The 13569-nt window shown below is 34.4% G+C and overlaps 2 protein-coding genes across 3 annotated transcripts in view; one reads left to right on the forward strand and one right to left on the reverse strand.

Annotated features, from left to right (window-relative positions):
- The window catches only part of LOC123720775 (RNA/RNP complex-1-interacting phosphatase homolog), a 47940-nt gene extending 35960 nt beyond the window's left edge, over positions 1 to 11980 (reverse strand). For both annotated transcript variants that reach the window (XM_045677538.1, XM_045677537.1), the window contains exons 1-2: positions 11848 to 11980; positions 11689 to 11764 (exon numbers count right to left, since the gene is read on the reverse strand). In XM_045677538.1, coding sequence (XP_045533494.1) covers positions 11689 to 11764; positions 11848 to 11870 — 99 coding nt within the window. In that variant the 5' untranslated portion in view covers positions 11871 to 11980. The remainder of the gene's footprint in view (positions 1 to 11688; positions 11765 to 11847) is intronic.
- Positions 11981 to 12114: 134 nt separating this feature from the next.
- On the forward strand, positions 12115 to 13445 carry LOC123720537 (protein DPCD). Its single transcript, XM_045677191.1, has 3 exons — positions 12115 to 12894; positions 12983 to 13219; positions 13301 to 13445. Exons 1-3 carry the CDS (start codon positions 12517 to 12519, stop codon positions 13403 to 13405), a joined length of 720 nt encoding a protein of 239 aa, XP_045533147.1. The 5' UTR covers positions 12115 to 12516; the 3' UTR covers positions 13406 to 13445.
- The last annotated feature ends 124 nt before the right edge of the window (positions 13446 to 13569 follow it).

The raw sequence follows: 13569 nt of genomic DNA on the forward strand, positions 1-13569 counted from the left end.
ACATGTTTCTAAGTTAATAACATATTATATAGCATTTTAAATTTAGTTCAAAACTAAAAACAATTCCTCCTCTCAAACAGTACAACCAAGTAATGGAAAGATAAATAACACTTCAGTGCCCCGTAATTACCAAAACATAAGCTTACGAATACCGTTTATAATCAGACATAATTAATCGCTTGTTTATTAAAAGTGGAATGTAATAAAATAAGTATGTGTTGCCACTTAATCAATGGTATATCTTATTTAGGAGCTAATAAGCGGCATACATCACAATCGGTAATGTGTGGACATTTATCACCTTACACCACGACTTATGTCCCTCGATTAGGGAACTCGTGTTGACATAATTGCCGGCCAAATAGTTAAGCGTTGTTATTCCTCATTACATTCCCTCGTTAATACCGAACAACATCACAATCTACAGTATTCAATATCAATCGAATTTCATCCCAAATGTCGTGCCAAAGTAACATTTGTGACGAGTGAACCGAGCCCGGATGACACGCGAAGCGCCACATATCATACGCTGAATGGTGAGCATTTAAAAGCAAACGACTCTTAATAAGCACATTATGATGCAATATGAACTGCGAACACACAACTGACATGATTAAAAAGCCAGAACGTGGGAACGGGGCACAGCGAAGAGACTGCAACGAACAAAAGACGAAAAAGCACATAATAAAACGCCGTCGTAGCTTTTATTTAATATTATTGTAGTTGCACCAAAATCAAGTCATACGAAAGTAATAAAATTTTATATCTTACAAACGCAGCATAAAACCACTAATGCCACAACGAAAACGCACTAAACCAGACAAGAACGTAGCCGTCCAACAATAGTTGCGTTTTATGAAAATATCAATAATAGTATTCAACATAGTTTACTACGCTATTAATGCTCGGCGCGCTTGCAGACAAATTCAATTGACAGTCTCCGCCATGGCCCCAGGGTGTCCCTCGCTTAGAACTCGTCTATCTATTTGCGCCGCTATTGAATAAGTTAAGCCATGTTATTACGCTGGAACGATGCTAAAAGATTTATGATCCGATTTCGATGTCATCAGCGACAAAGTCTTAATAAACGTCGCAATTAATACACTGTATAAACACAGTAGAAAAGGGGATAACACGAATCTTTTACAAAGCTACATGATGAATTATCATCCCACGTGAAAAGGGGCAACGATCTCTACAAAATGGCATTTTGACTATTGCACTGAACGATGTCATGTGAGTTCCAAATCCGAGATACGTTCTAGTGGTTATCACAAAATATGATAGATCGTCGCTCGGTGCGCAGCGCTCTCCCACGCGACACAAGCGTGATTAATTATAATTCGAATTTTATTCAAAGTGAACAGCGAACAAACCACGATACAATCAATAAACGGTCCCGTACAGACGATACAAACATGATACACCAATTTTCGGATGATAGCGCGCATGAAGACGTCAATGGCAAAGTGAATAAAATACGAGAACAATGGTAGCAACATCTCTACTCCGATAAGTACTAAACGTAAATAAACGAAGAGTCAACCGCGTTTATCGCGATGTCTTCAAATAAACATTGGACTGGATAAATAATGACCACTTAATGTTGTTTTTAAAATCCTTAAGTAATTTCTATTGTATAGAAAAGATTTATGATACATCGCTATGTACTGCTACAACACATACACATTAAAGTATCTTAAAACATTTTGTACTATTAATCTTTTAAGCCTGCGTTCAAGCGTATGCATCTATTTGCCATCGTGTGAAACCTCACACTATTGTCTAAATGGACAACTCACAAGTTACTTGTCGGACGCCTACAAGACTAAAGCCTCTCTGGATCGTGTCACATCCTTATAACAGAATAAATCATACGGATGAGCTCAAGCGCCACAATACCGAGTGGAATAATAAATTCTTTTCGAAATAAATCCTTTCGAAGAGCGACCGGGGAGCAATAAGTCGTGGACGGGTCAGAGGTGAACTGAATAAAAAACGTCCGACAATTAAATAGCGTTCTTGAAGGTTAATGAGCACAATAAATATGTTGTCGGCAACGCAGCTGCGGACAAACAAATGTATAGCCGTCACACGTGAGGAGGGTTTGGTCGTTGAGGCAGGGCTGACTGGCAACTCCATTGTGGACGCCATGTTACTCTTGTTGAAGTTATACAGCCTTATAAATCGTATTAACAAAATACATTTCTATTTACCGTTAAGTATTACAAAAGATTAAACATAATAAATACTAAAATTACGTCGTATAAAGCCAAATCTGTAATTGCTCTTGTAAATATAACACCAGTTATATTAATTGAATTGAAACAGTGTCAAAAATACTGTCCATCAAAAGTCACTGCGTATTTAAAATTATTACGTATCCGTAAAACGTTTTGCAAATGAAATGTTGCGATTCAATGCAATATAATAGTTAACTGAAAGTAATGAGGAAGTCGCCCCTACATAATGCTTACTCGACTGCGTCCGACGGAGTACCTGCATTTGATTTATAATACGAAGGGGACAGATCACTGGTATGAATTCACCCGGCAAATTTCACATCCCGGGATACTTCCAGTTCAAACCAATTTGCAAGACCCCTAGAATACATTACAGAAGCCTTATTTCGCTCTATTTGAGGAAATATGAGGTGCAAAGACGGAGAATATTGGACGATATAATCTCAGCGGGTTGCATTGGCGCCTTAAAACCGACCTGCGTGTTTATTGCCTATTATCAGCAGTGACCTTTACACTTTTCTCAACGACTTTTCAATCGTGACTTCACTATTTAAGGACGGTCTCGGAGACACCTCAATACGGGTTGCTGAATCAATCGTTATTTCTGGAATCAGAAAATTTTGAGGAAAAATGTCGAAATTCGTTTCAACACAAAACTGGTTCTAAATAATGAGGAAGTACGCATAGATAATTTAATTAGCATGCACATTGTGACGAACGTTTTAAAATACAAGATGCATTTCCATGGTTCATCATTACATCTTCGTTGTTCACAAAGTTCAGCTAAATAGCTTGTGTGAATTAGGCAAAGCTCGTAAGCTGCCATTACAATCACGCCGCTTCGTCGTGCGTGCCTGAACGTAAGGTCCATTTTCGCGTATCAAGGTGATTAGAGAAATTGTCAGAAAACGGAGAATAAACAGGGACGTATAAACTGGGACCGGAAGGTAGGCAGACGTGGGTGATCTTAACCAGATATTTTTTTATGAAATTATTACCGCAAACATATTTGGTAATTGTCAGAAACACAGTCTCACGTATAAATGTTGGTATGATGAGCAGTGTGAGCCTAGTGGCTTCAGCGTGCGACCCTCATACCGGAGGACGTAGGTTCAAGAAAGTCCATTGGCTGTGCACCAATGGACTTTCTAAGTGGGCATTTAGCATTCGATCGAACGATGAAGGAGAATATCGTGAGGAAACCGGCTTGCCTTAGACCCAAATGTCGAGGCGTGCTTCAAAGGCTGATCACCTATTTGCCTATTGACAAATGAAACAGATACAGTCTGAGGCCACTGATTTATTTAATTTCCAAAAAAGGCAGTCAAACAATTCCATAGTACCTAATAAGAACCGGAGTACGTAAAGTTTATAGGTGTGTATTCGAAAATAATACAAATTCTATAATGACAATTTACAGCAATATTAAAAGCCTTTATAACGCCTATATTAATAATCTTACTATAAGCCTTATATAGCTATTAGGTTATTTATTGCCCGAATACTAAATAAATCAATTATTCTGTACCTATATCAGGTTTCTATACATATATATATATATGAATATTCGGTGGTTACGCTCGTAATTCCAAATAACAATATTACAAACAACAATAAAAAACATAAACTAGTGTTAAAATAATTATATTAAGTTTACTTTCCTAAAACACGTATAAATTTGACAACTGTGATACTATCAGTTGGTGAGATATAGTATTATGATTAAAGGAACTTTTGTTTTTTTTTTTTTAAATCATAAAAAGTTATGTCGTCTGTATAATAAAACATTGCTTTTTGGCGAAAACAAATTCTATTGAAGCCAAGGCTTGGCTTTTTTTAATAGGACAGGATACCATGGATACTACGTTGCCGGCCTTTTAAAAATTGGTTCATTTGCTTGTTAATCATTCGCACTCTGCACCAGGAAAATCAGCTGCTGAGAAGTGGTTTGTTAACTTTAAACTTATCTTTTAACATTCACTGAAGAGTAATCATATAAAACTCTATTTATACGTAAGTAGATGATTATTCAAGATCATCCCGCTTTGAAAAGACAAAATGTCTAAGCACACACGCTTACCGGTGCAGTGGATAGCCGGAACGCCGCCCTCTGTTTTAGAAGACGAAAGCAAACAATACGAAGTCGACAAACAAATGTAAATGACCGAAATATGAACGTCATGTTTGGCATTCCCATAAAACAACGTTAACACGTCATTAGAAGGTAATGATGGCTGATTACAGGTGGGGCGGGGTGAACAGCACAGATTGCCTACTGTCTGTGTGGTCTGGAGCGCCTTTACAAACAAACAATTGACGAGGCCGAGCTTTGTACTGATAGATTATTTTTTGATAGAACTTGGAGCAAATGGCCAGGAGACTCATGATAACTAATCAGAAGTGATACCACCGCCCATGGACACTCAATGCCAGCGGGCTCGCAAGCGCGTAGCCGGCCTTTTAAGAGTTGGTACGATCTCCTTAAAGGACCCTAAATGAAAATGGCTCTGAAATACTTTTTCACTTCAAGGTGATATGGGTGGAATTACGTATTCTGCCTTGATGTCTGATGATGAAAACCAAAATGCAGAAGTCAAGTTTAGAAATCGGAATCAGAAACACAGACACAAATTATTAGACGAAACTTGAATTAAATTGGTTATAGTCCTTGTATGAACCTCCAGGAAAAAGAAATGTGGGAAGACCACAAAAGCGATTTGACATGTAATTTTTTTAACAGTATAAAATTAAATAGGCTTTACCATTATTATTATGAACCTACGAATTACAAAACATATAAACAATCCAATATTTCGTTTCCACCGAATTCATTGACCATAACGAATATTTACACCCATTCAGTAAATCATCAGACCCCAACAAAGTTCGAAGTTAGATTTTATCTTAAGCCAAAATAACATATCGACACCGTTATCTATATCGATCTACGTTATTGATACGGGCCTTAGGATCCAGTTCTCAACTGTTTACATTTAATTTCACCGACTCCTGTTGAGGTAAAAAAAGATCACGATTAACGTTGGATCATAACTGTATTTTTATCTCAATACCAATATTAATTCGAACATTTCCAAAGAGCTTCTTGCTAATCTTACTCTATTAAATACAATTTATCTCGCCTAATTCAGTATTTCTGTCGTATAAATAATGTGGCAGCTGAAAAGTGAAAGGTAAAGTTCAGTGCGTATCTAAAATGTTAGCATGCCGAGAAATAGAACATTACCCACTTGGTGGTCCTACAGAGGCAATGGTAACAATAGTTTATATTCCAGCTGTACGACAAAAGGCTATAATAATCACAATAATTGGGAGCGCGTGCGACCGACTACCGTCACTGATGAATAGAAGCATAAACCACCCACAGCTGGTGCATCTCAAAAACCCACTGAGAAAATTCTCAAAATCTTGGTGGTCCTTATGTATGGACGATAAAACTTAAAATAAATTGGGTTAATATCTACAGTAATTGAACGATGTAACGCGCTATCCTATAATTTAGTTAATTATTGACATTACTACCGCTAAAGCAACTTGTAGCCTTGATGCTTTGCTATTTTAATAACAAGAAAAAAATACAACGCAAGCAATAATAAGTAAACATTAAATTGTAGACGGAAATAAATCAACTACTAACTATGTCAATAATAATGGTTTACATGCGTGGATCTCACTCGGTTACTCATTGGTTATGCTCAATAAATTTTAATAAGTATAATTGGATGATGACGGAATCAAACATTCTCAATAATATTGATTTAGGGGCCATGCAACAATTCATGACTATGATAATAGGAGGGAAAGTAGAAACGGTAACCCACAGCAATTGCGTATAGAATTAATGTTAACCGCAACTCGACGATATTTAATTGTAGCTTATGGAACTGGAATCAAACTGAAAAATAACAAAGGAATTAACGATGCTATCAATTCCGAAGACCTTTTGAAAATAATGGATGGTCTTTCATTTACATCTTGGGCGTCGTGCCCATATCTCTCACTAATCGCATCCTTATAATCATAATTTAATTCTCTTCTAGTGATTATTGTCAACCTTCTTTAACATTTTAAACTTTTAATAAAGAGTACTTTAAATTGACTGAGCTCAGACAAGGCTTGAAGACCGACGTTATGAAATTAATGGTGACATCAACAATCCCATTACGTAAAAATGTATGGTTATTTACAACAAACGAATATGAACGATGACAACACCACCAACGTAGTATTTGACGCAATCGCAGGGTATGTCTGATGGTTCATTGTTTGCTCAAAGAATTATCACACCAAAAATGCATGGATCATAAAAACAAAATCGACCCAAAAGCAACTAAAACTCTTAAAAACCAAAACAGACAAACATCAATATAACACCCACGGGTTTTGACATAGCAATTAAACAATGCTGTGCCATTATGATAGGAGTTTGATTTTAGCACATGGCTACTAATTACCAATTATCATATACTATTGGAAGGCGATATAATGAGACATGATAGGAAATATATATTATCATGTTCGCTACAATACACTACGTAATCTACTCCCGTATGACAATCAATAACATTTTTGTCGTATAAGAGCTGATTGTTTGAGTCTAAAAGCGCTAAATCCCTTTCCTAAATCTTACAAGCAGTGCTTATAAAAGCCAGAAGCGTAAGCTATTGAAAATAAATCCACAGAAGACCAAACTTATTGACCAAACAGGCATATCTTCTAAATAGGTCACCAGTTCAGACCAGTAATTTAACCAAAGCAGGGTTATCGTCTTTCAGTCGCTTTGATCGTTATCTCAGGTTATTGAGGGCTTCTTTACAGCCTAATGAATATTCAAGAGTGTGGAAGAACTGAAACTGAAAGCGTCCAACATGACCGAATAGTTTTTAGTTTAAATTTTTACGAGCGTGTAACATTATATCATTACAAATCGATAAGAGACAAATGCAACGCGTTGGGCTTGTGTTGGCCCAATAAAGTGAGGACGATATCGAACCACACTACTGACAATCCAATGTTCCCAAGCGTGTCAATAGGTTTTACGACATTTTTATTCGATTTGATAGCCGAAGACATGCAACACCCATTCAAATTCGGATTTCTATTTCGACACTTGTTTGAACATATGCCTATTGAAACTATAACGATCTATTTACTACAACTAGGACTAACCTTTTGATAATGGCACATATGATTCGCTGTATTAGTTTAGTTAACGAATTACATAGGTTAACGGACCTCCTTTAGTGTCCGTTGAGTGATAAAAGTTCTATTATTTGTTAGTGCTTATAGATATATTTTTTTATTACACATTGCATCACACTTCGTTGTAAAACAAATAACATAATACATAAAAATTATAAGTGATGCAAAGGGCGGGCTTATTGCTAACAAGCTATCTTTTCCAGGCAATTTAGTACCGACTTTCTAGTAAGAGATAAACTAAAAAAAATGATGGTTACGTGCAAAAAATACATAACCAATCTTATAACAAAAATATTATAGAATCTAAATAAACTAACAACTACAAAGTTTTTCTCCCGGATTCATGAATTGCGATGCAATATAAAACAATAATAAATACAAGAATTACAAAAGTCACGATATGGTTAGGGTTTAGGGATTTAGGGCCACCTATTAGGACAGAATTGTGTTTTTATGAATAAAGATTTAAAATCGATACAAAATGTACAATACTGATCCACGATGATTATTAACAATCAAAATGCTCTAAGTAAAACAATCAAACATCAACCCAGGCGTCCAATTGTCGACACCCATAAATAAAAGATAAAGAGCAGCTTCATATGTCACCAACTTAGCTTTTAAACAGGTCAAAACAAATAAAAACGAGCGGACAATAAGCAACGTTCAAGGTTTATAACTTTATAAGACATTCGTGTGTGCGCATAATGAAAACAAGCGATCAATGTCATTGTAGCAATTGTGAGAGTCGCTAGACAGATGATATCGTCAAAATACATTGCGAAAGAAAATATTGTTATTACCAAAGAATTTAGCTGATTGACATCGTCTGCTCTCGTGCGCCTGGGAGATCGCTTAAGTAGATGAAAGTCAAAACACTCGTAAAGAACGTTTATTCATTACGCCTTTGCAACTTTACACTTCATAAATTTCAACCTTACGATATCGAATAGCCAGTTTTTTAATTTGAGAGCACGCTACAATAAACTTTAGCCAACTTCAGCACTATTCAATAAATAAGTACAAACTGCCTGACGTCCACTAAACTTATACATTTAATAAGATAAGTTATCAAATTACACCTACCAATTGCCGTAATATCCCTTTATAATTCAAACTAAACAATAAAATTTATGATCGGTCCCCGTTCGAAAGCGCCACGGCCGAATAAAGGGTTTTTTTTTAATAAGGCATAGAGCACAGTATGACGCAGATGCTTTATCAAATATAAGATTAGCCTCAACCGGGATTCCTCCTTTGTGATGCCACAAATATTATGACACGTCGGCAGGCAAATAGACATGATTTGTATTATGGGATTAGGGTCACAACTCAGTCTTACGATCACAGCGTAAGGGATCAAAGGAATAATACAGTGGCGCTACACCCCTACATTGGCCTGTAAGTTTTTCATCTGTTTTGTTAATTTGTTTTTAATAGAACAGGGTCAAACGGGCCGGAGGATCACCTGACGTTAAGTGTTACCGCCGCCCATAGACACTCGCGCTGCCAGAGGGCTCGTTGCCGGCCTTTTAGGGTCAAATTGTTTGGCAATACTTCAGAGGTTGTATGCAAGTATGTCATAAGTTTCTGTGCCTGTTACAGCGTCGTTTATTTCGAAATTACGGTTGGTGCTTGCCAGGGTTCAAACTCAGGAACTTGAAAATTCAACGTGTACAATATTTCATCAGTTTAGACTCATACTATGTAAAACTATTTGTTTTTTATCCATCTTATATAGCTCATGGGTTTTATCAAATGTTTATAGATTAAATGATGTACTATGATGATACCGTATGATACACGTGTATAATTTTTCTTTATAGTCTAGCCTTCTGTGCCTGCAACGATTGATTCGACGGAATCAGTAACAATTTTCAATCCTCGACCAATAAAATAAGGTATTTGTGATCTTCATTATGCAATGGCATCCTTGTAATGTCTAGTATTTCTCAGGATGAGGGTGAAGCCGCAATCCGACTTAAATTCTAGACCAGCAGTCATTGAATACCAACAGGAATCAAGATTGTTAATAATTAATTGTCTTTGTTCTATATAATTTAAAATATTAATTAATTTCGTACAGTTCGTTACCATCCCTTTGCAATAAGCTTTGTCCCGTAACAATAAATACCGTACAACATGTATAGAATAGTGTATAGTTAAAATTTAAACTAACATAATTTAAAGTTATGTTTTGTGCTTTACCCTACGCATGTTGTAAGCGCCATTTAAGTTTTTCTTTTCTATTATATTTTCATTGTGTTGAGTCTTAAGGTTGTGCAAATCGCTTTAAATCCTTAAAATAGCTGAGCGCATATCTGTCCAAGGGATAGCTAAAGAAAGTGTATATACTTTTATTTGTATGACCATACTTCTATATTTTCACTTTAAAATATTATATGGGCTAACTTTACTATCCCACAAAACTCGTTTTTCATAAAGACTTACAGTGCCACATAAAGGGAATAATTTGAAGTCAGGCTAACTAAATAAATTACTGAAATGTTTTGATAAAACAATGTATACTTCTCTAGAAAATAGTCCAGTTCTAGGCTTTTATAAGTGACACAAACTTAGGAACAACTGATATGATAGGTTTTGTTACCTGTACTATTAATATAATATCTTTTAAGATACCTAACAATCAGTACCGTTCGATTATTGCTTAAAAACTTAGCCATTGTTATTAATAATGCATTAAAATAAATACACTTTAGTTGGATTTTTATTTGATGTTGGTATGTCGTAAAAATATTTACTGTACGCGCACCAAGAAATTAAAGGTAACTGACAATGTCACTTTGACAATTCAAAATGGCGACGATAGTACTAATTTCTGCCGCCGGCCAAAAAAAGTATGTGCAACTGAAAGTGGCATTACCGGGGCCATAGACAATATCATTTTATACCTTGTAACAAAAAGCGGATGGTCTTAATAGTACTCCAGTTTATTCAGTGCAAGAAAATCAAATAATTGACATGATAGCGATGCAAATGCTATGCAGAACAAATTAACACGGATCGTCGCTGTGTTTGTCGTATAACTGTGTGGTGGAGTGCGACGTCTTTACAGTTAGATAAATACGTATTGTGCGACGCACTACCAATAATGCATTTCATTGTCGGTACCCTTTTGTGGGGCAGGTGCAAATTCTACTAATTCAAGTATACACGCGATGTATTAGCTGATAGGTTTTCAATGTTTTCACGAGCTCTCTAATAGGAGCACAGAGTAACTTTGTTTCTAGTCTGTGGGCTAATTGCGCAAGCATCTCTATAGAAAATTCTAAGTTCTTATTTATGTATATAAATGATCATTTAAATATATGAGGTTACCGTAAATAAGACTTGGCTTAAAGGTCTCGTTACCAGGCCATTATAAAAAAAAATCATTTTAATAAAATTAATTAAATAAGTTAATTAATTAAATAATATAAAGTACATAATTCATATTATACGAGTCATACGAAAAAGTTATTTCACGCCACCTATGAGAAATTTTTGAGACTAAAATGTTAAGAAGCCGCCGGTTTAGGAAGATAGATGACGTTCGGTTTCAACCCATAAATATTACAATAGATGGCGGATAGTATACTATAGAGTTTATAAGTTCATTAAAATTAATTTATATTATATATATTAATATAATAGTAATTTGTTACTTTAACTCCAGATCTGTTTATCATCCTGGTGCAATATTAATATATAAAATTAATATTTTTTCTATTTCGGTTGTTTCTTCCGTTCCTCCATGTAGGCTATATCTTGTTATTTGGCTTGTTTTAGTACTTTAGTAATAATGACCAAATACAAAATAATAAAAATTATCATTTAATGAAATGCCTTAGCACTTGGTTTTAATAATAATTAGATATTGTGTTCTGTTCACCACATAATTTTGGCTAGAATCTTAAATTTTATTTACTAACATTAAATTTTCTCTATTGTGTGATTTTGAATTACGATGTTACTCATGGAACAGTGGGCGGATCAAATTTGCCTAAATAATTTTTTGAAGAAGCAGAAATGTGTCTGTTACATGAGAAATATGATACTTTCACTTTAAGCGGCAAATAACAGCTGAAGTTTTTTCTAAATATAAAACCAAATATTTCATGAAGTAGCTAATACAGATTATATATGTGACTAGCTCCTAGTAATTTATTTGTTATTATTTGTACACAACAGCAATAATACATTGAACTTTTATAAAGATACATACCCGTCTCAAAGGTACTTTGAAGCAAATAATTCTTGTGCCTTCAATAACTTTACCCAAAGCTTTGTAAGGTATCCACCTGCAATAAAAATATAGTCAGATAGTGGTAATTCATACTTTGCTGCGAAAGTTACGACTCGACATAATAAACAACTAGTTTACCTATCAGGGATTTTAGGAGCCATTAATAATAAAAATAAAATATCCTTAAGGATCCAAAAGTGGAATAAAAAGTGTAATTAAAAAAGAAACACAGACGTACAAAAATATTATAAAAAAACAATTTAAGATAACCTAAAACCAAAACAATCTTAATTCTCAACTTCGTTATTGTAATTTGTCTATGAGATTACCCTGACATTTGTCAAATACTTGTCACTTCCGTATTGCCAACCGAATACAATATCATATTATATATATAGTGACTATCGTCATTGCTTTTTTTATCCCGAGCGTTATTCAAGATTTTGACAAACAATCGAATTTATGAGATACCTAAATAACTATGAATATTAATTATTTAGCTAAGATTGTGCGTAAGCGTAATCAGGATACTGACGTATGACAGTTTCAGTTTCACAGCGTTGAATTAGTGCCTAACCTAAAAATTAAATAAAAACAAAGAAACGTCCACCTTTCAGTTTTAGTAAAAAAGAATAACAAATTTTATATCCCATCATGTCGTTATAAACCTTTCTTAAAATTATTGTTTATTATAAATAGAGATGACATAGGACAAATGTCATAATTTTTTTCAATAATTAAGGCCTTATGCTTATTGCTAAGCTTTTTCTAAAGTAAAAACAAAAGCTTCGTTTCTATAGAAACGCAATGAAACGAAAAGCTTGTTTGATCGAAGCACTTGAATCGGATTTCAATTCGGTCAAAACGAGTTTCGAAAAGCAAGTTATAAAAAAATACAAAGACTCTGAAAAAATGTACAGGAATACGATTTGGTACAAGTCTTTATTGGATGCTGAAAAAACGTCTTTGAAAGAAGACAAAATTCGTAAAATTCACTATAAATTTGAAGATGATAGAGAAATGGTTGAGGAATACAACATAGACACACATGTCCTTTTGAGGAGATCTTGGAAGGTAAAGGGAAAGCTAGGATGTGAAGGGAAATGGGATGTGGAAATTGGTGACCCTATACCAGATGGAATACAGTCAATTGAATCCACCGAAATAATGGAATCTAAAGATCAGGTTAGTTTTTATATAATTATCATTTAATAATTCAAAACTTTACTACACTACTACTACTACTACTACAGTGTTAATCATTTTTTTGCAGCCTATAGTGATGAGACGTAATACTAGAGTCAACTTAGAATGGAGAATAAGAAATCTTCCATATCCCATTGAAACCTATTGTATAAAGGGCAACAATGAAGAAAAATGTATCATTTTAAGTACAACAAACAAAAAATATTATAAAAAACTTAAAATCCCTGAATTAACAAGATTAGGTTTGAGCATTGAACAGGCTAACATTCAATCATCACATAAGTACAACACCTTAATTATAATGGTGAGTTGTATTTATTTATGTATAGGTATTTTTTTTTTAATTTAACAAATGCTTGTTACCATATTTTCTTTATATTTTTAGTACAAGAAACCTCAACAACTATTAGATATGGAAAAGGATTGGTATCAAGAGTTGGATAAAGTAAAACCAGTTAAAGATATACCAAATGAATGCAAAACACAATAATAGTATTAAAATATATGAATTATAATTTTAATACCTACAAGATCAGTTTCTCTTAATTTTATATGTACTATTGTTAATAAGTACAATACAGTACAATGTGTCAGTTAAAGAAACAACATGAATGAACTTTCAACTAACAAAACACCATATTGTTATAATATAAT

Source organism: Pieris brassicae, chromosome 2, assembly GCF_905147105.1.
Source record: "Pieris brassicae chromosome 2, ilPieBrab1.1, whole genome shotgun sequence".
Taxonomy (NCBI): domain Eukaryota; kingdom Metazoa; phylum Arthropoda; class Insecta; order Lepidoptera; family Pieridae; genus Pieris; species Pieris brassicae.

What these genes read in the sequence shown, in the direction of transcription:
- LOC123720537 (XM_045677191.1), top strand. Translation starts at nt 12,517, where the DNA reads ATGAAACGAAAAGCTTGTTTGATCGAAGCACTTGAATCGGATTTCAAT. An exon ending in TAATGGAATCTAAAGATCAG is followed by an intron (nt 12,895 to 12,982) that starts GTTAGTTTTTAT and finishes ATTTTTTTGCAG; the next exon opens with CCTATAGTGATGAGACGTAA. An exon ending in ACAACACCTTAATTATAATG is followed by an intron (nt 13,220 to 13,300) that starts GTGAGTTGTATT and finishes TTATATTTTTAG; the next exon opens with TACAAGAAACCTCAACAACT.